Consider the following 27,911-nt stretch of genomic DNA (forward strand, 5'->3'; position numbering starts at 1 on the left):
CCATTCCCACGAGTATACAAGCACGGATGCATATTAATGAATTAAGGCGATTTATCGAAAACAAAGGAGAGGTCAGTGATGAACTTTTCGAAGCTTTGAATAAAATAGAACGATTCACTACAAACGCTGCAATCAACAGCAAAACTCAAACAAAAATAAATACCTTTTTTAAATAATTTTTTAACCTCATTTTTGTTTATATGTACATACATTACCTACCTTTTTAAAATTACATATACATACATACTAATTTTTATTGCACATTTCATATTTTATTTATAATAAACATAGGAATTAATATACAGACATACAGTACTGTTTTAAAATTTTTTTTTCGATAACTCGAACTTTTACTCCGGTCCTTTCAACATCGAGTTAACCAAGTTCGACTGTAATACCAATAGATCCTCATTTAATATTCTAAATGTCCTTAGGAAACCAAGCCAAATATTTATGTCCTTTTTGAACTCATTTATATATATATATTTTATAAAGAAATACTATGGCTCAAATGTAGTTATTTTTTATCGATATAATGAAAATTCTAAAAACACAAAAAATTACAAGAGGAAATGACAAACTCAAAATATCACATCACAACAATTAGGCAACGAATATTTTTGTTAAAAGAAAATAACAAATGCCTTTTAATCGATTATAACGATTTTAATAGTATTTTTTTATTATTAAATATAACAATAAAATATATATTTTTATAATTAAATAGATATATAAAAATAAAATTTTCTTATGATCTATAAATTATAGTTTCATAAAAAAACTTATTTAAGGCTTAATAATTGACAAATAAAGCACGCTATTCTCTTGCAGTTTCTCAAGGTAAAATTATTTTTGATTTTTTTAATAAAAATGATAACGAATAAAATAATTAATGTAAAGAAAGAACTTGTCATAACTTCAAAGAGCTATATCCTAATTTCATATATATATAATGGCGGATTCAGGGGAGGGATACGTGCCTTCTTGTCAATTTTTGCCTTAAAGACACTGGAGTAAGCGTATTGCTTGTGACGTGAGAGCGTGTTAGTGACCACGGTCGAAGAGTTGAGGAGTAGACAATGGAGAAAAATTTAGAGCAGAGATACGCGATCAAGTTTTGTGTGAGGTTGAACAAAACCGCCACGGAGACTTTAAGTATGACTCAAGTGCCTTCAAGGAAGAAGCCATGTCACGTGCAGTGGTTTTCATGTGGCATAAGCAGTTTAATGATGGCCGCCAAAACATTGAAGACGACGACCGCTCTGGGAGACCATCAACAAGCTGAACGGACAGAAATGTGGATAGGGTGCGTGTGCTTGTGGACACAGATCGTCATCTTAGCAGTAGATTAGTTGCCGATGAACTAGGACTCAGCCAGAGTACGATGATGAGGATTTTGACCGAGGATTTGGGGATGAGGAAAGTCTGTACCAAGTTGGTTACAAAGGTTTTGTCGGATTAACAGAAGGAACAACGCCTGGCTATTTGTGAAGACATGCTTCGACGTCTGAACGTCGATCCAAACTTTTTGGATCAAGTAGTTACTGGTGACGAGACCTAAGTCTACGAGTACGATCCCGAATCCAAGCGGCAGAGCTTAGAATGATACATCAAAGCATCACTAAAGCCGAAGAAAGTTCGCATGAGCAAGTCTCGCGTCAAGAGCATGCTGATTGTGTTTTTGACGCCAAGGAAGTCATCCACAAAGAGTTTGTAACTACTGGACAGACAGACTGTCACAGGTCAGTTTTACGCAGAAGTGATGCGTCGCTTGAGAGATCAAGTCCGACGTGCCCGCTCGGAGATCAAGGACACTTGGGTCCTCCATCACGACAATGCGCCCGTTCACACGTCGCGCGTTGTCAACAACATTTTGGCCAAATTCAACGTGACGACACTGCCTCAGCCCCCCTACAACCCCGACTTGGTTCCTTCTGACTTTTTACTGATCCCCCGAATCAAGAGAGACCTATAAGGGAAGCGATTCGACTCAATTGAAGCGGTCCAGAAGGCTTCGACGAGGGTCCTTGACGGCATTTCGCGTGAGGATTTCCTGAAAGGCTATGATCAATGGAAAAAGCGTTGACAACGTTGTGTAGACTTTCGAGGGTCCTATTTTTAAGAATTTTAGTCCGCTGTACAGAAATGTCCTGTAATGTACATATTATTTATCCTTCACCCACATTAGCATTTCAATACCACACTAGTGCCTGATCAGCACAAACGTCCCTACGACCTACAACAGATATGCGGCACGCGCGGGTGTAAACAAAACCGATGATATTCTTCTTCATTAGATAAATATATAACGACAGTCAGACGACATTTTACCACGCTCAAATATTCAAAAACCAGAACCAGAAGAAGTATTAGACATATTTGCTAAAAAATATAAACGAAGACTAAAATTTGACCTATAAGGCTAATCAACATTGTAGTAAATATAAATATTTTTAAAAAATGATATGATTGTACAGGGTTGGGCAGGGAGGTATGGATGATTTGAACAGGGCGTCGTGCAAGGTGGGTATAATCTTGGCGGATAAAGAGGGGGGGTATCTATTTGTTATGAGTTGCCGTTTTAGTAACAATGGAGACGTGTTCGATAGAGCATCGCGTGTTTGTGTTTTGTCATTCAAACTCAAAGACGGTTCCGGAATCATTTCAACGTTGGCCGTTATGGTCGTGTTCCGAAGTTGGAAACAATAATGAAGCGGGTGAATAATTTTCAACGAACAGGTTCCTTGAGACCTGGAACTGCACGAGGTGGTGAACAAACGTTACGAACCACAGAAAACATTGATAGAGTGCGTCAAGCAGTTAAAGTAAGCCCTCGTCGTTCGGCTATGTGACATATGTTCGTGTTCTTCGCATTTCGCACCGATCACTTCGCTGGATTTTACATTTGGACCTGCATTTTCATCCATATAAGCTGATGGTTGTTCAACAATTGCAGCAAAACGACTACGGAAGACGATTCAGATTTGCAGAAACAATGTTGGAAAACATGACTGATGATATTATTTTGATTATGAGTAACGAAGCCCATTTTTATTTGTCAGGAGTGGTAAACAAGCAGAACTTTAGGTATTGGGCTTCTGAAAACCCACGTCAACTCCATGAAAAAACTCTACACACAGACAAATTGATTGTTTGGTGCGGCATTAGTCGAAACTGCATTATTGGCCCTTACTTTTTCCGAGAAAACGATCAAACCGTCACTGTCAATACAGATCGTTACCTAACGATGCTGCGTGAGTTTTTTCTGCCACAATTGAGAAGACGACGTATCAACCTCAACACAGTATGGTTTCAACAAGATGGGGCGACATGCCATACATCGAGAGCAGCCATGGAATTTTTGAGGCAGACCTTCCCTGGGCGCCTCATTTCGTTGCGTGGAGATGTGGAGTGGCTTCCTCGATCACCGGATCTGTTACCTTGTGACTATTTTTTATGGGGCTACCTAAAAGCACGTGTATACATAAACAAACCATGTACACTGGAAGCCCTGAGTGAAACTATAACATAAGAAATTCGAGCGGTACCACGTGCAACAATGCTTCAGAGGAGTATGGACAACTTCTCACGTCTACAAGAGTGTATGGACAAAAACGAACAGCATTTAACAGATATTTTTCGTACGTAATCAATGTTTTAATTTTTTCCTCTTTAATTTTTATAATGGCAACATCTAAGATACACATTAAAAAAATAAATTTTGAGTTTCGATTAAAAATGAGAATGTAACTATTTCTTCAAATCATTCATACCTCCCTGTCCAACCTTGTATTTTGTAATTATACTTAAAATCATAAAATTTAAATGTGCCCCCTATCAAAAAATCCAAGATCCGCCCATGTATATATATGTGTGTAGTGACTATGGAATGATCGAGAATCTTCGCGACGGATAGGCAACACAAAATACATATACGCGCGAATGTTCTCAATCGCTCCGCAAGAGAATCTTCTAGAACTCAACACAATATAAAACGGCGCATCGTAACAATAACGTCAATCAGTTAGTTAGCCAGTCGTCAGTTAATCGTTTAATTAGTTAAGTACACGTAGTGCATTAATATAATTTTTATATAAATTTTCTTAGTGTTTAAACAATAAACCGTCTACATTTTTTCTGTTATATAAATTAGTGTTTTTATTTATTTTAAAACAAGTGAAGCACTAAATATATATAATATATATGTATATATTCTTCCTGTTACCATTTTGTTTCCAAATAAATCCAAGGCTCACTATTTAATAAATAGTTTAATATAGAGAAGATTAAAATAATTTGATTATAATCAACTGGGTAACAACCAAAAAAAAGTCATGGGTTTCTCAGCTGATTTAGACTAATTTTGGTGTTCTGAGTCCGAATATCACATTGATTTTGCTGTATCAGGTCAACTTTTTGAGATACAGCCATAGGCCTAAATGACCATTTTTCCCTGAAATGTAAGCCTTTTTATACGCTTCAATATGCTAATATTAGGGGTTTTAAGGAGATTATTCAGGACATATGAAAACAAAAGAAGCCTTTAAGATTGTAACAGTTAATCATTCCAATAGATGCCTTTTATTCTTATTATTGTATAAAATTTATTCTAATTTTTATTGTCTGACAGTAAACTGCATATTTCTATCTATTTCAGATTGATATGGCTTCTGCGCGACGTTCATTCATGAATAATCCATCCTGACGTTTTCTGCTACATCTGCGGAGAATACACGCTTTCAGTGGACAGGAAGAACATCACGGGATTTGTGAAGAACTCCTACCAGGCTTACTTTAAAGTCAAGCTGGGTGACCAAGATAAGCCCTGGGCACCGCACACGGTCTGCAAAAACTGCGTGGAATACCTCCGGCGGTGGACGAAGGGCACGAAAACTTCACTGAAGTTTGGGATTCCGATGGTTTGGAGGGAGCCCTTAGACCATGCATCGGATTGTTACTTCTGCGCTATCAATACTACTGGCATCAACCGGAAGAATCGGCACAGCCTCCAGTACCCCGACCTTCCATCTGCCCGCCGTCCAGTTGCTCACTGCGAAGAAATTCCTGTACCAGCGTTCACAGAGCTTCCTGACATCCACGACGAGGCCACCACTGCAGACGAGGGAGGATATATAACAGACGAGGAGTATGAAGCACAAGATGGTCGGCAGCCCTTTTCACAATGTGAGCTTAATGATCTTGTTCGGGATCTCAGCTTGTCGAAGACTTCATCCGAGCTGTTGGCCTCCAGACTGAAACAGAAAAATCTACTTGGCGAGGACGCGCGTATCACTTTTTTTCGTAGAAGGCATAAGGACTACATGGGCTACTTCTGCCAGGAGGAAGACCTAGTGTACTGCCGAGATGTCGCCGGTCTTCTTGTTAAACTCGGGGCTCCTACATACGATTCGAGAGATTGGCGACTCTTTATTGACAGCTGCAAGCGCTCTTTGAAGTGTGTGCTCCTCCACAACGGGAACGAGTTCGCCTCAATCCCTCTTGCTCACTCCACAACTCTCGTAGAGAAATATGAAGCAGTGAAGTACGTGCTCGACAAAATCCAATATGAGCAGCACCAATGGTTCATCTGCGTCGACCTCAAGATGGTGAACTTTCTACTTGGTCAGCAGACCGGGTTCACGAAATACCCATGCTTTATATGTATGTGGGACAGTCGAGACAGAGCCCAGCACTATGTAAAGAAAGTGTGGCCGCCACGAGAGCAGTTAGTACCTGGTGCGGGAAACATCATAAACGAACCTCTTGTTGACCGGGAGAAGATATTGATCCCACCGCTACACTTGAAGCTTGGGTTAATGAAACAGTTCACGCGTGCTCTGGACAAGGATGGGAGGTGCTTCAACTACCTGTGCCGAGCCTTTCCGCGACTGACCATNCTGTGCCGAACCTTTCCGCGACTGACCATTGAGAAGCTGAAGGCCGGCATTTTCGATGGGCCACAGATACGGCAGCTCATAAAGGACACAGAGTTCGAAAAGTCCATGAAGACGTTAGAGTGCGCCGCGTGGAAATCATTTGTGCAGGTGGTGAAGAACTTCCTGGGGAACACGAAGGCAGCAAACCACGCCAGACTCATCAGCAGCATGATAGAGGCCTTTCAAAAGCTCGGGTGTTTGATAAGTATAAAGATGCACTTCTTGTTCTCACACATGGAGAAGTTTCCTGAAAACCTTGGGGCGATGAGCGACGAGCAGGGAGAAAGGTTCCATCAGGACATGCGCCAAATGGAGGATAGGTACCAGGGGAGGTGGGACGCAGTCATGATGGCGGACTACTGCTGGATGCTGAAGAGAGACAACCCAGCAGCTGCTCACAAACGGGAATCGAAGAAACGCCGATATATGCCGTGAACTCTGAACTTTTGTGTCACGTAACGCTCATTGTTATACTAATATTATGATAAATATGCTTATTTAATTTGATGGAGTAAATAAAAACTTAATAAATTTGCATACGTTGACTTTTATTTCTTGAGGAAAACGGAAAAAATCTTCTGGGGTTTCTCAGCAGATGATCCAAAGAAATGTTTTTTTACGAAAAATCGATTTTTAAAAATTTCTGTAGCAAAAAATCCTGACCTGATAGAACAAAACCAAGGTCATTTTCGGACTCAGGGCATCTAAATTAGTCTAATTCAGCTGGAAAACCCTAGACTTTTTAAAAAAAATATTTTTTTGTTGCTCGTCGGTGTAGTCGTCGTCGAAACCAAAGGTTTGAGCAAGCATCCAGCATGTATTATTAATGCAGGTGAATGCACTCGTTAATGCAAATAGTTATTCTGCGAATATTAGCGCTAGTCGGTGCTAGTCGGTGTATATAAAGGCGATAATGCATAGTAGAAAAATCAGTTTACTAATCAAATCGTTGAGACGTTTATTCCGTTTAAATTTTATTCTTGAGATGGACAGTCAGAAAGATATTGTCGATTCTTCGCCCGAAATATTCACACTAGAGCACAACGAACAAATCGAATCGGATAAATTCGACGGAGTCAAAAAAGAACTGTTCGTAGATCCATCGTGGACGGAAGACGTACGAAAGTATAAAAATATATTTTTGCACACGACATGGAAACAACTACCGAGCGTTCAACAGTTACACGAGATGGAGGTGACGGATTTGGTAAGCAATTATATTATTAATGAAATTATAAATTTATCTATTTCATTAATATTTTTGCTTTAAAGGTACTGGCTTTGTCAGCATGCTTGCACATATGCGGCAACGACGAAATGTTGCCGGTGCACGTGATACTATTGTTTTTGGCCAACAACTGCGGACATTCGGCGATGACACCAATGGGACTGACCAAACTATTTCAGAAAACGACTCTACCACAATTGTGGACAGAAACACGAATTCAAATGACACTTACAAATTCAGAGGACACTAAGTCGCTCCTGGAGGGATTGCGTGGCGCGGCGGCGCAGTTCTCGAAGATCTTGACGATTGGTTGGCAGAACAAGCCGACCAGATATACAATCGATTCCTGGCTGCGACGTGGACCCAACGATACTATTCGTGGATATTTGTCCCCCATAGTGTTGGTGGAATTGATAGAATCGTGGCTGACATTGAGAACAGAATTAGAACGGTCGTTGGTAGAGGACACACCATCGAATTCGCGCTCGTTGCCAAACACGAAGACCACGTTCACGTCAACCACGTGTGCAAAAGCTCAAACTAGAGCTGTTAACATCTCAGCCCAAGGATGGCAGAATATCTTACGATATTTCGTTAGCGGTGGCCGATCTATCCAGCGTCTTACCGTTGGAGGTAACGATTTTACTTTATTTTTTTCCAATGGATTTATTAATTAAACAAAATTTTATCACAGGTAGAACCCGAAGACCTCCTATGGGAATTGAAATGTTACAGGAGGAGAGACATCTGGACAGTAGAAAAAAGCGAGTGGTGGAAGCACACTCATATCAAGATGACGGGGACGTGTATGGAGAGCCTATCGGAACAGGGAATATTAATAGAGAAGCTCGTTGCCTCGGTAACTCGACAGTTAGCCAACAGTCTATAGGAACGCCTTGTGAACAATCTTGTTGGTGAGAATTCATAACGACTATTACCACGATAATTTTGCTAACGAATAATAATACTAGAGTTTACTAGAGTACAACCGTTGTAACACTAATAGTTTACCTACCATCATTCTCCGCTTATATATAGTCGCATTATATATGTGGTATATATAATAATCGTATTTGCATTAACGAGTGCATTCACCTGCATCATTAATACATGCTGGATGCTTGCTCAAACCTTCGGTTTCGACGACGACGACAGTGTAGTGTGCATTACCCACCATAGGTGGCGGTATAGGCGGAGTGACGTTCTGGGCGGCACACCGTCAGTGATCCGTCACTCCGCCGATCACTCCGACTTTTCAAAGTAACATCTTCTCGCAGGTAGAACCCGAAGACCTCCTCTGGGAATTGAAATGTTACAGGAGGAGAGACGTACGGTCAGTCGAAAAAAGCGAGTGGTGGAAGCACACTCATATCAAGATGACGGGGACGTGTATGGAGAGCCTATCGGAACAGGGAATATTAATAGAGAAGCTCGTTGCCTCGGTAACTCGACAGTTAGCCAACAGTCCACTGACGCGTCGAAAAAAAACACCTCGATACGACAGGAAATAATAAATGTACTTCTGAAAACAGGTGGTACGCTTGACAGTGTACAATTAAAAGGTAGAAAAAGAAAACAAAGGGAACTTGAAATATTAATTAGGATGTACCCAACGTGTCCGATAAATGCCGTTAGTAAAACTATAGAATTTATTAATAACGAACACACTAAGTATATAGGAAGTAACGATAGGGATTTGACTGTTATTATTAAAAATTGGGCAATTATTTTAAATCAGTGGTCGGTACAACAATATTGGGATTACTATTCGTCGGCCGGTGTTAGACCTTATTTTAATCTTTACGCTTATACAAACTGTCGGTCTTCCTTTTATTATTATTATTAGTTATTAATTACAGTTATTATTGTAATAATGAGCAGGAGAATGCGAAGTGCACAAGGCCATGCATTTTGTAAAGCTTTGCAAAATTAAATAAATTACTTAATATATATATATATATATATATTAGGGGGTCCTTAGCTATATGACATGAATTTTTTTTTGTAAATTTACAGTCAGAACCCTCCTATTTTGTTTGGTCGAGTTATAAAAGTGTGAATATAAAATTTGAGCTAAACCCACCCTTTCCCGTCCCTCAAAGGGGGTTGAATTTAGGCGGTTAAAAAAGCAGAAAAACAGTTTTTTTAACATAACTCATTCAATTTAATATTTATTAAAAAAAATTACTAAACCAATTTTGTTGATCGCATTATTTACTAAAATAAAGTGTTTATGATATTTTCTGTAATGTTTTTATTTTCTTGTATAATGTTTAAAAATAAATAGTTAAAAAGCACTAAATATCATATTTTATAGATTTTCACAAAATATTCAGTTTCTTTAATATAACTCGTTAAATTTAGTATTTATACAAAAATGTTTCTTATTATTTTTTGTAGGAATATTTTTTATATTATATCAATGACTATACTGTAAATATTTATATTTTCCGATCCTATATCATCATTACTATTTAAATACAAACTGTATATATATATATGGTGTTCATTAAGTAAGGAAACAGGTCAGTTGTTAGAAATAGTGGCGTACGCAGAGGTGTGTCAGGGAGATATGAATCTCCTAATCTGAGATCTGTTCAAACTACAAATTATGAAACGATGACTAAAAAAAAAAAATAATGAAATTTTCCTGATAAATCATTATCATTATCAATCAGATATAAATTGATTGATGTATCTCATGCACATAGCACCACGGATATAGATACTATGGTTGCACGGTGGCCTATATTAGATCACAGCTGACTAAAGTCTAAAAGTCGCGTACTACTAACGTCCTCTACATTATTATCATATTATTATAGAACCCTTATATCATGTTAGTATGTAACCATAACTAATAACCATGGGGGTATTGTATAATTTATTATTATAAGGCCATAGACTATTATAGAGGGCGATGGTATAACACGACATTCTATTAATTCTTGATAAGACCATTCGCAGCCGTCATATCCATGGCACATAGAAGCCAAAACGACAAATATTTCCTAACCTCAAACGTTCATAATAACCGTGGCGATATAACTTGTGAATGTGTGATACTATACTATCGGTTAATTGTTGGGTTGGGTTTAGCGGTACGTAAGTATTACGAATTTATTCGTATCGAAAATTGTCTTCTTGAACACCTCATTAAAATGAATTTATTGTCATAGTTTTAACACATAGTTTTTTGTATTGATTGTTAATTTCTCTGAATATGCCAACAATATTTAAATTAAAATGAAAAGATTTGTTGGTACTTATTTTAAAAAAGTAGAAACTGATCCTCACGAGGAACCGTGTCCAGTTAATATTATTAATAAAAATGAACCCGATTTTATTGCAACCGATTAAAGTTCATCACCATCATACCAGTTTTCAAATGATTTAACAAATGTATCAACGGCAGGTAGCAATTTTGATATTAAAAATTATGATGGAAAAAAAGGACCAACGGATTCCGAAAAGATTGATAGTCTTTCAACAATCTGGGCACCTGGTAAGTAATAGTTATTTATCTACAGCAGGGGTTCTTAACCGGTGGTCTATGGACCCCTAGGGGGTCCAAAGATGGTTGCCCGGGGGTCCACCGACTGATTTGCGTTTTTTGTTTTTTTTTCTTCAAAAAATATCCAAAATTAAATTTATGCAAAAATAATTTAAATTATTAAATGAATGAGGATTGTCGGTTGAAGTAGTAATTATTTTATTTATTTTATTAATTTTAAATTTCAACCGTAAACTATTTATTACTTTTTCTTATCGATGTATAATATATTTTATTATTTTAGTAAAATTTCTAAAAACGTGAATAAGATAACAATAACAATGTCTTTTGCTCGTGTTCCTCCTATCGATATTACGGGGTAAGCAGTTATTATTTCGTGTTTATTATCAGACTTGGATGACACATATTTAACTAATAACAATTACGGAAACCCATCACTTATCAGTTGACCCTTAACCGTCGTATTGAACGTTGTGCCGTTGAATTTTATCACGTGTTTCGAGTGTTCCGACCTTCACACCGCATTATATTATTACATTTTGCCATCATATTAATATATTCACTTTAATTTTCACACTTCTTCATTTTATTTTTTTGATATTTCAACAATATGTCCATGTCGAAAAAAAGAAATTATAACAAGTCATATGGATTGTTTTTTTTTTTACATTTATTACTGAATGCGATGGTAATAAAAAATCACAATGTTTTATATGCGGAGAAGTCCTTGCAAATGGAATCATGAAACCATTTAAACTGAAAGAACATTTAGTTTCGTTGCAACCTCAACATGTATCAGATAAACCGGAAGTCTTTCGAACAAAAAAACAAGTTTTGAAAAATCAGGTACTTTACCTCAACGTGGATTTATACCACCACAAAAACCATGTCTCTAGGCATCTTACAAAGTAGCGTACGCTATTGATCGAAATAAAAAACGGCATACAATTTGTGAATCACTAATAAAACAATGTGCATTAGAAATGGTAGAACTAGAGTGAGTGGTTTGGAACAACGAAAAAAATTGAAGCTATACCTTTGTCAAATGATACTATTCACTCCAGGATCTCTGACATGTCAAATAATATTTTGGAACAAGTAATTGCGGAATTAGATTCATCTCCTTTTCTATTCAGTATGCAATTGGACGAAAGTACCGACATCTCTCAATGCAGCCAATTATTAGTTTTGTTCGTTTTATATATTCTGGAACTAGTAAAGAAGAATTCTTATTTTGTCAACTACTTTTGAAAAATACAAAGGCAGTTGACGTGTATGAAATGATAACTAATTCTTTTTCCAAATAAAAACTGAATTATAAAAAAAAACTTAGTTCGCTGTGTACCGATGGCGCTCCTGCAATGCTGGGTAATTTCTGACATTATCATCACTCATTGCTATCTTCATAGGCACGCTTTGGCATCAAAAACCAACGGATCTAAAAGAAATTATGACAACTGCAGTGAAAGTTGTTAATTTCATCAGATTTAGAGCTTTACATCACCGCCTTTTCAAGGTTTTATGTCCTTAATAAACTTTAATTAGGTTGTTTAGCTGAACATGAAGTTCTTCTTTACTACACAGAAGTACGTTGGTTTTCCAGAGGATAAGTTATGAAACGTTTGTATTAACTTCGTGAAGAAATTTCTTATTTTTTAATAGAAAGGAAAAGCTCACTCTCCAAACATTTCAATGATATTGAATTCATTTATGGATTGGCTTATTTGTCAGATATTTTTAGTCATTTGAATGAAGTTAATACATCGATTCAAGGACGAGAAGTTACAATTATGGACGCAGACGAAAAAATAAGTTCATTTGTAAATAAAATTCCTCTGTGGAAAAGAAGATTTCAGTCTGATAATTTAGCAAACTTTCCAACAATTGAACACGAACTTTAAAAAAACAATACTGTTTTGTCCAGCTTCATAAAAACACAAATTTATGAACAACTTGATAAACTTGAAAATTCATTTAATGATTTTTTGAATTCTACATATTCAAAAGCAGACATATGGTTACGTATTCCTTTTGTTGTGGACTTAAATTCAATTGATGATTCAGACCTGAGAAAAGATGAATTAATTGATATAAGATCGAAAAAAATGGTGCGTCAAGATTTTCAAACCAAAAATGTAATTTAATTTTGGTATTCATTGATACAGGCTTATCCTCGGCTGTACCCAGCGCTATGCAATTTTTGATTCCATTCGACCACTACACGTTTGTTCATCTTACACACATGTTCAAAGCAATTTTGCGAACTGAATACGTTCCGAAATTTTGGAAAATAGCTCAAGTCATAATGTTGCCAAAACCAAAAAAACAACCAGAGCAGGTAACATCTTATAGGCCAATTTCGCTTTTGCCTTGTTTATCTAAGCTTTTTGAAAAAGTTCTTCTAAAAAGAATAATACCACTGATTGAGGAAAAACAACTTTTACCTGATCACCAATAATTTATAATAATCGTTTATTTGAGAAAGGGCACAAATCACATTTTTTTCAAAATCGTTTTTTTTATTGAAATAGGTTTTGTAGGTGTAGACACATTTAGTGTAGAAAGGGCACAGCTGAAGCTTGGTTGCAATGGTTGCTATGGAGCTCTGAAAACAGCGTTTGTTTGAGAAAAGGCACATATCCTGGATATGTGCCCTTCCTTCAATAAATCTACTGTATTGATGTTTTGCGCATGCTCGAGCATCAGCTGTTGTGGATTTTGTTATTCATTAGACATAACCTCAATGTTTTGGGTTGTTTTGTAGGTTGTGTTTGCTACGTGATTATCTCTGATTTATTTTATTTGAATTAACTAATTAGTTATTGAAATATGTTGGAAAGTGACAGTTCTGATAGTGACCGTGCACCAAATGAACCTTTGAGCAAGAAAAGAAAGTGGAGAGTTTTGAACACTGACAAATATCAAAGGCACGTAATTAAGAAGGCTCGCCTTGCAGGAGAGTCGTACACAAACTACAAAGGAAAGGAAGTTCAAGGCAAAATACCAGGAAACCGTTGTGGGTAAGTTGAATTAAATTTATAAAGGGGTATACAAAGTGGGAGTTTATAAAGCTGCTACAGTAATTAATCTGTATAAGCTGCTACGGTAATATGAGAGATTCTAGATACTTTATTAACTGAACAATACAGAGTACAATAGGCTTTGTCATAGTATTTTATAATAAATACATGCTTATTTTTTTAAATTGAAGGCACATTGTCCATGCACTTCACTGGAAATAGATAGGCTAGTTTACAAAATAAGCAATAGGGCCTACTAGAAATAAACATATACTTAGGCCTAAATAAAAAAAGATTTTAAAAACCCAACCCAACAAGCTAGGTGGTACATTACATGCAGTAGTTTGTTTGATATCCTGCTACAAGTAAATCAATAAGGCTAACTTACATTCGAAGACAAAAAATCAATTTCAAAAAATTCTTGCATGGAGTATCTAGAGGATGCTTTGACAAGCAGGTCTGCAGGACAGTGTGGAAACTGGAGAATGGAAGGTTCCTGATGTTGGTGGGAAGGGCATTGAAGAATAAATTTCAGAGAGCCTAGGCTTGCCATTTTATTTAAAATAATTATTACGGTCTTTTATAGGTGTTTTTTATTTTATTTTTTAGATGCCGCAGTGATTTTTGAAAGAAAAAAATCCACATCTACAACACGTTTTGTACAGTACATACTATACATTTTACAAAGAAAAATTTAACTACCGGTTTGGTAGGCCTCAAAAAGATGTATGTGGTCTATGTGAAGAGCTTGGAACCAAAATTAAGAGTAGCTCTCTTAATGACAATGCAAAAAGAGCAGCAGCTGCAGAAAAAATGGTGCACGTGAGGCGGTCCAAAAAGTTTTACTCAGCCTTGCAGGACATAACCAAAAAATGTGAAACTGAACCAGACACTTATGGTATTTGCGTGGACTATATGCAGAACTTACCGCTGCCTCATATCCCAGTCCAAGAAATATTTTACTATAGGCAGTTATGGGTTAATTGCTTCTGTGTATATGATTATGATTATGAGGGATATCTAATGACAGAAAGGTTCCCTTAAAACAGTATTTTCCAGTAAGAGGCCACAGCTTTCTCCCATGTGACCGGGTGTTTGGAGTCATAAAAAGAGCGCTGAGAAGAAAAGATAGGGTGTTTACACCAGAAGAATACTCGATAATGATTCGGGAGGCCTCGATAGGAAAAATAGAAACTATTTTGTTGACCGATAGTAAAAAAATCTTAGATTTTGACAAGTGGTTGCCACATTTTTTTAAAAAACAAGTGGCCTCCACAGAATCCATGAACCAGAAAACCAAAGATAGAAAAAAGTTAAAAATATCAGAGTTATATTACCTTGAAACGAGTGAAGGAAACATAGTGGGGAGTGAATTTATTGGAGGACTAGAAAGAAGTACATTTTATTTGAAAAAACCAAATGTTTCAAACATCCCACTTCCCACTGAAAAGGCATTCCAAGGCAAAAACCCCATCAATGTGAAAAAGATTGAGGATATCAAGAAAGTCTTAAAATACATACCTCAAGATGCAAAACCCTTCTATGAAGAAATTGTACTTTGGCCGACAGCAGTACAAGATGATGTGTGAACAAGTGGCCAACTCACTAACAGTACCATAGAACTTGTCCCCTTTTAGGTTTATTTAACAAGTTGTGTTTTTCTATCATTAAACCAGTTTAACTTTGAAATTCTGTGTTAAATAATCATTTTTTCCTGTGTTTATTGCAGAAAGGGCACATGTCCACAACATAAAAAAAATTATACAGGCTACACCGTACAACCTAAAAATATGAAACTTATGTATAATATGTATTTTATAATGGTCTTCCTGAGAAAGTATTCAAATTTCAAAAAAAAAATTTTTTTTTTTCGGGGAATTAGTTTTTTGTGTCTCCTGAAAAATTTTAAAAATGTGACATGTGCCCTTTCTCAAACAAACGATTCCAAATTATTTGGCTTCCGTAACAAGCACTCTACAATTGATCAGGTTCATCGAGTTACTAACGTGATTCATCAGGCTCTTGAAGAAAAAAAGTACTGTTGTGTAGTTTTCTTAGACGTTTACTTTACGTCTAACAAACGTCTACTTTACGTGGCTATCATCAAACCAATATGGATTTTTGGTATACAACTATGGGGTTGTAGTAGTAAGTCTAATATTGATGTTATTCAACGATGCCAAAATTTTGTTCTCCGTACCATCGTTTCAGCTTATCGGAATGATAGAAATGACATAATTCATCGTGATATGTTTTTATCAACAGTAGCAGAAGAAATTAAGAGATTAGCCCGCAAACATGAGGTTAGATTAACAAACCATAGTAACACAACAGCCATTAAATTTTTGGACAACTCTAAAGACATCAGACGCCTTATAAACCATATGACTTTAGTTTAATAAAGCCATTTTGTAGTTAGAAAAAAAAAAATTCGCAAGTGGATTTTCTTCAATGGTCACAATCAAAACAAAATCGATTGGACATCAAAGATGATGAGTGTTGCCCTGTCCAAGATTTCAAGAAAATAATTCTATCAAAACAACAACAAACCTCACACTAAAGTTAAAACTCTAAAATTTTAATAAACTCAAAACCAAAAAATCTCTATTATGTATCCACTATGTCAGTAACTACGTACGTTTTTTTTGAAGAAAGTCCGTGGTTATACATTTTACTTGAAAGGTTAAGAAACCTAAGATCTACTGTAATTAATTAATTTTAAATACATTTTATATTATAATCATCATTATTAATTCAGAATGATAATAAATTAATAAAATAAAGTAAAACTTTGTATATTTTGATTTATATTAAAATGTTCATAGGTTATTATAACCCTTTTTATTATAATTTTAAGTAGTTAGATAATTGAAAATATTATCTAGTTTTTTTTAGGTCCTAATTTCAAATTTTCATCTACTGCAAATCCGAGGTTGATGGGTGTATCGTTGTATGTTGCCTAATATAAAAGAGCAACAAACCAAAGTGGTGCTCACGCTTCCTTAATTATTTTCATTTCTCACATGTTACCTAAGATTTGATTTTGCAGTCTGTACCGACTTGAGAGGTTATAAGTTATTAAATTTCATTATTATAAACTTTAGTTTAATTGAATTTCATAATCAACCACTGTTACAACAAATCAATCGGAATTGAAACCACGGAAATCATTATTAATAAACAATAAGAAGGCAATATAGCAGTAAATAAATATGTGTTGCACACAAATTTTGTTCTCAGCTATCATGATAATTAAAACTCAATTTTTGAGATTTTTTTTTCACTCAATAGAACACACCTTATATATATATATATAAAAATTTCACATAGATTATGGCATGTAAGAAATCGTCATATCCACTTTTTATCTAATAAAAGTACTGCCAGTTTTCTTTCGAATACTATAGTAAATACATGTAAAATTACCAAAGAACCAGCTATAAAAACATTAGTTATGAAAAAAAAGACCCATATTAGTTTAATAATGATAAAACTAGTAAGTATGGGTTTTTTCATGTATGGAGTTAAGGAATCTAGCGTATTTCAAAGAGATACATCTGAACTTCAAGAAAAACTATCGAAATTTATCTTAAATTACTTAAAATTTAATTTAATTTCAAAAAAAGAAAAAGCACGTAGATTTCAATTTCAATTATTTTTAAACTTACTATAGGCCAGTCAACGAAGGAGTAATTTTAACAAATGGCGGAAAAATTCCCAACCAATTTTTTTTTTTTAAAAAGTTGAATTAAGATATGTATAATGACATACTAAAAGTCCTCATCGATTGGACTTGAGCTTTTATTTTTAAGCCTCGCAAAAGTTCAAAAATATGAGTTTTTTTAGTTTTCTTAAAAAATATTTAACTTACAAAAAAAAGTTTCGTACAAAAGTTGTTTAAAAAACAATTTTAAACAAAAAAGATAACCTATATTTTTTTATTTAAACAAATATTTTTCGAGTTACATTACATCTTAAAATGTCAAATAAAGTTATAACTGTATCTTCAATAACTTCTATTGTTAAAATTAATAATTAAAGTAAACCCACTGCTACTATTTCAACTAATCGCTATTTAAAAAAAAAAACCAGCAGTGTCCCGGCACAGTGTGTATAATTGGGTACAGTATCGATGATTAAAATCATTATCAAAAAACAACGCCTTGATGCAAATCTGTAGATAGTTTTTAATTTTTAAATTTTAATGGATTATTACCAAAACTACATGATCTCCTATTTCCTTATTTATATCCTAAATACAAGTTATATGCATTACTAGTGCAAAGTATGTAATCGATGGAGGATTTCTCCACTATAAAGTTATTTGACAAATGTATCAAACAAAATTTTTTTCCATTTTCTTATTCATTTTCCCATTCTAAATTTTGATAGAATATATCTTCAACAAAAGTACAATTTTCTTAATCTTCAATCTTTATTTCTATTGAATTTGTACACCATTGACCTATGCAATGTTCACATATAATAGAACATTTAAGCCCTGTTTTTCGGCAGCTACAATTTTTACCACCTCCAGTACCAGACTAAAGGTCGTTTTATGACAATTATCTTTATTATTAGCAGAAATTCCGGTGGCAATTGACATAATATAATTGTTGTTTGGGAATGTACAATTTAGCGTTTTGTTGGATTTAAATAATATAGCGTCAAATCAATTACTTACTCTATCGGTTGTATCTTAATATACACTACACTTTAATGATACTATAAATAAATAAACTCACACATACACACATATGCATTTATAACATTGTGTCTAATGTAAGTATAACATGATAAAAAATAACCGTAAAATGAAAAAAATTGGAAAATAAATTTTAGTACTCATATTATATGTAATGTAACTCGAAAAATATTTGTTTAAATGAAAAAATATAGGTTATCTATTTTGTTTAAAATTGTTTTTTAAACAACTTTTGTACGAAATTTTTTTTTGTAAGTTAAATATTTTTTGAAAAAATTAAAAAAGCTCATATTTTTGAACTTTGCGAGGCTGTAAAAAAAAAGCTCAAGTCCAATCGATGAGGATTTTTAGTATGACATTATACATATCTTAATTCAACTTTAAAAAAAAAAAAATTTGGTTGGGATTTTTTCCGCCATTTTTCCTTCGTTGACTGGCCTACTAATACAATACAAGATCTTAATATAAATTTTAATATTAGGACTTTAAATAGTGAGGACACAAACGTGTGACTTATTTAATTATAATAATTTTTTTCACAAAATATTAAACAATGAAATTGAAACAATAAGTTAATACGTGTTTAAAAAAAAATCACGTATAAATTGCATAGATAATTTAATGTTGGAACTTAATGATCTTAAAAACTTACTATGATCTTAATTGAATTTTTTTCTTTTAGATGATAATCAGAAATACTTTGAAATCATTGTGGAATGATTTTATGATTTTTACTGGTAACACAGTCTTAGTAAGTACACCAAATGTAATCAAAGCATTGCCTAAAATAAAGAAAAATAAATGTGAAGATACAGACAAAAAAGAATAATTTGTACATTTAATTATATCACACATAAAAAAGATTATTTGTTAAATAATTCTACATAAATTTTAATTAAATGATGATAAAATAATTTTTAACAATACTGTAATACAATAAAGTGCACAATTATTATACAGGATGATGTCCAACCAGGTTTTGACATCTCTAATAACCTTTGAGACAGCGAACATTATACGTTACTTTTTTTAAAAGTAATTTTTAATACTTTGTATTACATTATTAAAATAATAGTCACTATGGGTATATAAAAAGGTTTTTTCTGTATGTGCTTAGCCTTGATAATGGTAACATTGTTTCCAAAATACAAAGCTACGATTTTTTAGTAATTTTTTTTTGTGTCTTTAAGTTCAATATTTTTTATTTATTAATTAATAATATTTTTAATAAAGTTTTAATTTAAAATAATATTTTTATAATTTAACAAGAATAACTAATTTTAACTTTAAAATTTCTAAATAGTCAGTTTTAGCTTTTTACTTACAAAAAATTGTGATGGATGATCACTTTAGGATAAGTACTTATTGAGCTATTATATAAGCTATTTTACTAACGGTACTTTATATCGTTCAATAATATTATATATATATATTTTAGCTTCGATGCGAAGCTGAGAAGGTATTGGTTTTCTATGATGTGTTTTTTTTTTGTCTGTTACCACTTTTTCTCAGCTCTCACCGAACCGATTTCTTTCAACGATACGTCAAAAGATCACAAATCGTATCTAGTCGAAGACATTTCCCTCAAAAATTGAAAAATTTCCCTCGTTCCCCGTAAATGGGGGAACCCTCCAAAAAAATTAAAAATTTAAAAATCGCTAATTTTCGAACATTTTTCAATTATTTTTACTAAAAACTAACATAACTTTTTTAAAAATGAACATATCAATATAATTTTTTTTATAGATGCTTGATGTCTTTACCTATCATTTGGTATATTATTTTCATAAGTAACCCTTTACCTGCCCACAGGGGGGATTTAAAATGGCTACTTTTTCACAAACAATTTACTTTTACACCTTATAAAGTGTTCCGGAAATTCTGACACTTTTATATATATCTTAAATTAAAGATAATGTATTGTACTTTATTATAAAAAAAATTTCGTACTTTATTTTATCTTCACGGTGAAAATGGCTACCAAATGCTATTTTTGTGTGAAAATTCTCGATTTTATTTTTTACATTTTTAACTTTATAATGCTATAACTTATTGAAAAGTGTATGGATCAACACAATTTTTTTATGAGAAATAATATTTTTTAATAATCTCTCTTTCATTTGACATACTTTATTTTAATCAGGATATTAATAAGGAACTAGCATATCATATAGCTTTTGGAATAATCCACCAATTTTTTAAAATTAAACACTATCTAAAGATTTGCATCGAAGCGTTTTTTTTTTATAGTGATTTTAATCACTGTCAGATATCATTATACTTGATCCAACTATGCCACGTCACTACTGTGCCGCGACCCCCCTGTGCTGGGTTTTTTTTTTTTTTTTTTGAAACAAATAATAAGAAATACTATTATAACAAAATATAAAACTGTAAAAAATATTAAAAAAAAAAATTAAACGTAAAATATTTACTGGATCAATAGTTATAATAAATGTCAAAACCTAGAGTAATACTTCATACACATGAAGTATTTGTATAGGCGGCAGGCACGGTGGCCGTTAGCGAGCATGTCGCGCTACGCGCGGCTTGCCACGTGACCAGGCCACGCCATGTGCTAATGCTTAGCGTGCGGACTATGACGGGGTAACCTCTGCAAATGTCGTCGTTATCGGAAAGAGAAGAGTTCTACTCTTTCGAGCAAGCACCAAGCCGCGGTGTACTGTCGGGGGAAGGTGATAACTTATAAATACACGCTTTATAGTGTTTATTATCAACAGTTCGGCGGTACGGATCTAATAGAAAGCAATACCGTAATAACATGTACGCATAATTTGTTTCACTTTTTCAGAAAACAGAAAAATGGAACCGTTAAAAATAGACGTCTCGATAAAACTGAACAACGCCAAAAAACTGATGGACAACAGAATGAAATCGCCTACCATTATACATTACAGGGAGGGTTCTGTCAGTCACTTGAGAGTCGTCTCAGGGAAACCAAATGGAACTATAGATCACGTCGCCAATCAAATCGGTTCGTATACCAACTGCGAGGCAACAAACGAAGAAATAAATTTCACAGAAATCTCCGCAGGTGAGGAAATACGAGAAGAAATTGCGAGAGTTGACCACGGAGTTAGACTCAAACGACGAAAGTCAGAATTTTATTCTGACTCGGAAACCACAGACTAATATCATGCAGAACACAAAGCCGGATTGTCTTCGCAGTTGGACGGAATAGTTGTGTTTGATCAGAGAAGAAATTCTGAAATTAAAAAGGGGCGAGGTGGTAGAAGTAATACAAGGAAACCACCGTTCGATTCGGTGATGATTTCTCAGATAGCTCGCGTGTTGCTATTTCTGAACGAGCAGGAGACTCGGATTCCTCTGGGAGTAGTTTTACTAGTTATTTGGTTTCTCGAAGAGGATTACAAAATACTATCTCCGAAAGTGTGGACGTTGCTAGAAAACTTACCGCAGCCCCTGGTCAGTATCGAATTAGAAGAAACGGACAATTCGTTTCAGCAAAGCATGGATATTTTGCTGGGCAAACTGCAGGAAACTGGAAAAATATTCCATGCTTGCAACTAGTACAACTTCTAAGGACGGAAGAGATCGTTACCGGAGTTGTGTTATTATGCCCTATAGACCTGGCGGAGTTCGAAGATGTGTTGATGAGCTCACAGACAGGGTCCTTCGACACAGTATATCCGTCTGTAGGCTAGACTGCGCAATCCTTTTTGCTACACACGACGACCACATACATGTCATGCACACCTGCAAAAGTACAAACGGAGCTTGTCAGTGTGCATGGTTACAAGCGTCGGCATTCAGCAGGCGATTCCGACGACCTGAACCCCGAAGACGAGTTTAAGTCTCTTATCTCATAAAAACAGATTGGACGGCAATCTTGGTGAGTACTAATAGCAGATCAAAAACTGACGAAAGCGACCCTGAGGCAAATCAAGAATAGTGGCGACGAGTACAAAATAATCGCCAAACGAGGAAAAAATTAACGAAATAAGAATCCGTTATAAGAAATAAATTTGATACACTATTGCAAAATTATCCAACTTGCCCACCTGAAATGGTATTCGATGCCTTTTTAGATTTGCATCCTCAACACATTATATGCATAAATTCTCTAAAAAAATGGTGCACAATACTAAACTACTGGACTATGGAGGATTACGTAATACTATATTCGAATCCGTCGTGTTGTCCATATTTCAATTCGTACCAGTATAGTGCGCACACGTCCGTTATTCTGTTGAATTTTAATGCACTAAAAATGTTTACTTTATTTTGCTTAAATTAGAATAGTAAATTTTAATGTGTATTTTAAATTTTTATTTGCCTAAATAATTTTTTTTTTTAGTTCTGTTACAGTCAACAATCACAAATGATTATAGTTTGTATGGAGAAAAAGATTATATTCTTAATAATGGTCCAAATTCAAATAAATATACAAATAATGATTTTAAAGGTAAATTATATTGTTTATAGTTAAAATAACTATAAAAAATATAATTTAAAAAAAAAATTTCTTTATAAGATGATACTTCAGTTCAATCAGATACCAATAAAAAATCACTGGACATGGTCTTTTCATTTTTGATTGATAAATGCCAAGATTACCCTTCAGATCCATATTTATTCAAAAATATTACGTTGTCGAAGGCATTAATTAGAGCTCTTATTGAAGTTGGTCCTTGTCAGCAGGAATTTAAAAAAAATTCAAATTTTCAAAAAATGAAAAAGGTAACTGTTTTAATCCAGACTGGTATGATATTAAATCAAGATCTGGTTTCCATTTTAAAAGACATTGGCTAACATTTTCTCCTAAAAGTAACAAAATGTACTGTTTTTCTTGTTTTTTATTTCACACATTATCAAAACATAATTCTAATTGGTCTGACCCTGCCGAAGGAGTGGATAATTTTCGTAAAGGACTAGAAAAAATTATCAAACATGAGACATCTAGTGATCATATAAATACTGTAAAAGAATTTTTAGTTTTAAAAGCACGGAAACAAAATGATAATACAATTATACATAACTTAATGGGAGCAGAAAAGTCTGAAAAAGAACATAATTAGAGAACATTTTTTGTTTTGAAGAGTTACCAGTGGCTTCCGCAAATAACTTTTTTGATGTTCTTAAAAAATGTTTTAAAAAATATGATTAAGATTTTTCTATGTGTAGAGGTCAATCGTATGATGGTGCTAGTACAATGTCTGGCCGTTATTCTGGTCTACAATTAAAGTCAAAGAATTATCACCCCTTTCTTTGTACATTCATTGCTGTGCTCACAATTTAAATTTAGTTTTAATTGATTCTATTAAATCTTCCATCGATGCAGTTTCCTTCTTTGGTACTTTAGAATCATTGTATATTTTTTTAACTAGCAGTTTTCCTAGATTGCACATGTTGAAGAAGAACAAAAAAAACAAGTGGAAGGCATTGTTTTGACATTGAAAAAACTTTCAGAGACAAGGTGGGCTAGACATAAACGTGCTGTAGATGCAGTTTATTTTAGTTTACCTGCAATTGTTAAAACATTAAAGAAAATTAGCAAAGGATAAATTCCTAATACAAAACAAAAAACTATTTCTGAAGCTCAGGGTTTACTTTTACATATAATAAATTTTAAATTCAGTTTTTTTTTAATTATGTGGAAAACAATTTTAGACAAAATACATATTAACAAATTATTTACAGAACTCTTCAATTAATCTATTAACAGCTCATAGCATGATTCAAGCTTGTTTTACTGATATTGACTCTATGAGAACAATTGAAGTATCCATGGAAGTTAAATAAAAGGCAATAGGTTATGCAATGGATTTGACGGTAGAAAGTAGTTTGATGAACCTAGATCTAAAAAAAAAAAACCCCTTTTTAGTGAAAGTACAGAAGTTCAGTTGATGAACGACTTAGGATCAATACTTATTTTGTCATTTTAGATGCATTTACCAATGTTTTAAAATATCGCTTTGAAGATTTTTCGAGTATCGTAAGAAAATTTGAAATCCTTGATCCAAAAAAATCTTTTGAAGGTAGATCCAATAATGAAATATAAGTTGAACCCCTTATAGAACATTCTACATTTTATCAAGTAGATGTTGAACAAGAAAATCTTATTTTGGAGTACAAGTCGTTTTGTTCTATTTATAATCAAATAATTACAGAAATAAAAAATAAAAAAGCATTTGACAATATGTTAAAATTCATAATAGAAAATGATATGAAGTCTTCATATATCTGTTATTAATAAATGGGAAAGTGATTTCAACACCAAACCTCCATCAAAAAGAAACATTTATAAGGTTATAACAAAGTTTGAAAGATTTGGAAGTGTTGCAGATGCGTCGAGAAGTGGATGACCGGTTAGTGCAACGACATTAGAGAATCTGGAAAGGTTTGCTACGCTTTTAGTAGAAAATCCCCAAACATCTTCAAAACGAAGAAAGTTATCTCTCGATCTTTCTCATACACCCTATCGTAGAACTGTTAAGAGATTGAAATTTAAAGTGTACACTCTTCGTTTAACTCGTAGCTTATTAGAAGATGATCCTGATCGTAGACTCGAATACTGTGAAATAATGCTTGACGAATTCCGCAATCATGATGAAGAAATCTTCAATAATTGAATATTTCTAAACACGATATAATAATTATATCGTGTTTAGGGACGAAGCACAGTTCAAGTGGAATGGACTTGTGAACAGGCACAACAGTGTTTATTACGATACAGTAAAATCGCATATTACGTTTGAAAAACAGTTAAGTTCGCGGCGCTTACAAAGGGGGTTCGCGAAAATAATATTGTCATGGGGGAATTTTGAATAGCCAGAGGAAAATTACCGAGAAAACCGTAATAAACATCAGATAAATATTCTGAACAACTAAATTTTAATCAACTTTTAAAAGGGGAAATTCTTTTTCATATTATTTCAGAAGTTTTATCTAAATTTATGCAGATCTGTAATCTCTTTGTGGACATAATATTATGTATAATACATGTATATTAACTCAAAAAAATTTGAATTTTTAAATGTTTATATCTAATAATAAACAATAAAAATATTGTTTATATATATATATATAATATTGATGATACGCCCGCATGAACAGGTACGAAAATCCAAAAATTATACAGGAAAATAGTGTTGTCGGCGAGTGTTGAGCGGGGTGGGGTGAATGCGTTACGACAGTCTAGTCCAGGGATGGCAAATAAGTGGCACGCGTGCCAAGTTTAACACGTATGAAGTTTTCGATGGCACTCGAAAAACTTTCATTTGTCCATACATATTTATAGATTTTTAAGTAGGTAACATTCAATAAATGAATTATCAATAGCACATATTAATAATCTATAATTCACAACGACGTAATGTTATTTTATCTTTATTATTTTAATATATAAATTATATGTTCTAATGTAGTGGGACATTAGATTTAAGAAAATTACTAGAAGTATGTGGATAAATTAGAATTATATAATCAGTTTTCGTTCGTGTATTGAAGGAATACGACAGCGTGCGAATTTTACGTTATTAGTATATTAAAAATGTCACATACAAAAAAAACAAAAATTACACGATGTTCGAAATTTTTTACCATCATGGACAATTGAATATGGCTTTATTAAATATGGAGATAAAAGTCGATGTGGTCTGTACTCTGAAGTTATTGTATCTCGGACATTTTCTATCTAACGACATTTTGAAACAAACCACAAAGTAATTTCTGAGTTAAATATTGCCGAAAGAAAAGAAGTTATTTCTCAACGCTGAAGGCAATTGAAAACCAGTCTAATTTGTTATGTAAATTCGTAAAAATCTCTAATAATATCACTGAAGCAAGTTTCAAAATTTCTCATTTGATTGTGAAACATTCAAAACTATTTTGTGAGGGTGAGTTTTTAAAAACAGTCATGTTAAAAGCTGCTCCTAGTTTGTTCCAAAATTTTAATAATAAAGATAAAATACTTCAAAAAGTTCAAGAATTACAACTAAGTAGAAATAAGAATTTTAAAAATGACCGTCAATATTTCTGGTCAACTTCAGTCTGATATTAATAGTTGTGATTTTTTTTTCGATTTGTTTGGACGAAACAACTGATATAAAGTCATCTGCTAAATTAGCAGTATTCGCACGTTTTTCAAGTGGGAATGAAATGCGCGAGGAACTTTTAAAATTAGCTGATATAACGGAAAGAACAAGAGGTACAGATGTTTGTGATATTGTCGTCAATGAATTAAAAAAGCTTAACATCAATTTAAAAAAAATTATCTCTGTCACGACAGATGGAGCACCCAATATGACTGGAGCACAAATAGGTTTTGTTAAGTTATTTGAAAAGCATGTTGAACATCCAATAATTGGATTTCACTGCATTATACATCAGAAAATGTTGTGTTCCAAAATTGGTACTAGTAATTTAAAGGAATTGTCAGAACAAGTTAATAAAATTATTAATTTTATAGTTACTCGTGATATACATAAAAGACAAATTAAAAAACTTTTAAATGATGTTAACTGTGAATATGATACTCTTTTAATGTGCAATAATGTACGTTGGCTAAGCCGGGCCGTATCGTTAGACAGATTTGTAAATTGTTTGGACGAAATTCGCCTATTTTTACATGATAATAAGACTGAATTTAAAGAACTTTATAATACAGAATGGCTAACAAAATTGATGTTTTTCACAGATGTAACATTGCATTTAAATACTTTGAATAAAAATGACGTGGTAAAACAATTGAAGTCATGTTAGGATTAATAAAAGGCTTTGATATTAAATTAGATAAGTTTATTAATGATGTTAAAACTGGAAAATTTCTATACTTCCCGAAACTGAAAAAAATATTGGGGGAAGTGGACATTTTTGAACAATCAAATTTGGATTTTACCAATGAATTTTCAAATATTCTTGGTGTTCATAAAAAGAAGTTTTCACAAAGATTTCATGATATTAAAAAAATTGATAAAAATTATTAACTATCCAGATTTATTTGATATGCAAGATTTTGACAATAACCTTCTTAATTGGATGGAATTAGAAAATTTAGAAATTTAGTTAATCGATTTATAAACTAATCCAATTTGGAAACATAAATTTGTAAATATGCGAGAGAGTATCGAAAAATTGGAACGTCATCGATTACAGAACGAAGAAACAAATTGCTGTGTTGACATAATATTAGAAGTATGAAATAATATTCCAGATACCTTTTATTCCGTCAAAAATATGGCGATTTCATTGTTAACGATTTTTTCTTCAACTTATGTTTGCGAGAGTCTCTTTTCTGTATTAAATCATACAAATTCAAAGACTAGGAACAGATTAACCAAGGTAGATTCAGCAGCATGTTTGCATTGCAAGCAACAGCATATCAACCAGACACAAAAAAGCTTTCGAGCAATATGAAACAAAAGGTTTCTAACAAATAATAATAATAATAATAATTTAATAATTTTAGCTTCGATGCGAAGCGGAGAAGGTATTAATTTTACTATGATGTGTTTTTTTTTTTTTT

The 27,911-nt window shown here is 33.5% G+C and overlaps 3 protein-coding genes across 16 annotated transcripts in view; 2 read left to right on the top strand and 1 right to left on the bottom strand.

The window, feature by feature from the left end:
* The window catches only part of LOC126897642 (uncharacterized), a 93,184-nt gene that overhangs the window by 37,162 nt on the left and 28,111 nt on the right, over positions 1–27,911 (bottom strand). For 8 of the 14 annotated variants that reach the window (XM_050671403.1, XM_050671405.1, XM_050671394.1 and 5 more), the window contains one exon: positions 19,056–19,185. The gene's annotated coding sequence lies outside the window, so the exon portion shown is untranslated. Of the gene's footprint in view, positions 1–19,055; positions 19,186–21,839; positions 22,142–23,490; positions 23,909–27,911 lie in introns of all 14 variants that reach the window. The other 6 variants (XM_050671406.1, XM_050671396.1, XM_050671404.1 and 3 more) reach the window with 4 other exon arrangements.
* Positions 5,204–6,665, top strand: LOC126897645 (uncharacterized). Its single transcript, XM_050671408.1, has 2 exons — positions 5,204–5,878; positions 5,909–6,665. The coding sequence occupies exons 1-2, from the start codon at positions 5,322–5,324 to the stop codon at positions 6,369–6,371; spliced, it is 1,020 nt and encodes a 339-aa protein (XP_050527365.1). The 5' UTR covers positions 5,204–5,321; the 3' UTR covers positions 6,372–6,665.
* On the top strand, positions 26,546–27,451 carry LOC126898144 (uncharacterized). Its single transcript, XM_050672092.1, has 2 exons — positions 26,546–26,804; positions 27,381–27,451. The coding sequence occupies exons 1-2, from the start codon at positions 26,546–26,548 to the stop codon at positions 27,449–27,451; spliced, it is 330 nt and encodes a 109-aa protein (XP_050528049.1).

This window comes from Daktulosphaira vitifoliae, unplaced genomic scaffold (assembly GCF_025091365.1).
Source record: "Daktulosphaira vitifoliae isolate Bord-2020 unplaced genomic scaffold, ASM2509136v1 Scaffold_2, whole genome shotgun sequence".
NCBI lineage: Eukaryota > Metazoa > Arthropoda > Insecta > Hemiptera > Phylloxeridae > Daktulosphaira > Daktulosphaira vitifoliae.

Excerpts from the sequence above, each read along its gene's own strand:
- LOC126898144 (XM_050672092.1), top strand. The coding sequence starts at position 26,546 with ATGCGCGAGGAACTTTTAAAATTAGCTGATATAACGGAAAGAACAAGA. Across the intron at positions 26,805-27,380 it reads GTGTTCCAAAATTGGTACTA|ATTTATTTGATATGCAAGAT; the intron begins GTAATTTAAAGG and ends TTAACTATCCAG.
- LOC126897645 (XM_050671408.1), top strand. The coding sequence starts at position 5,322 with ATGGGCTACTTCTGCCAGGAGGAAGACCTAGTGTACTGCCGAGATGTC.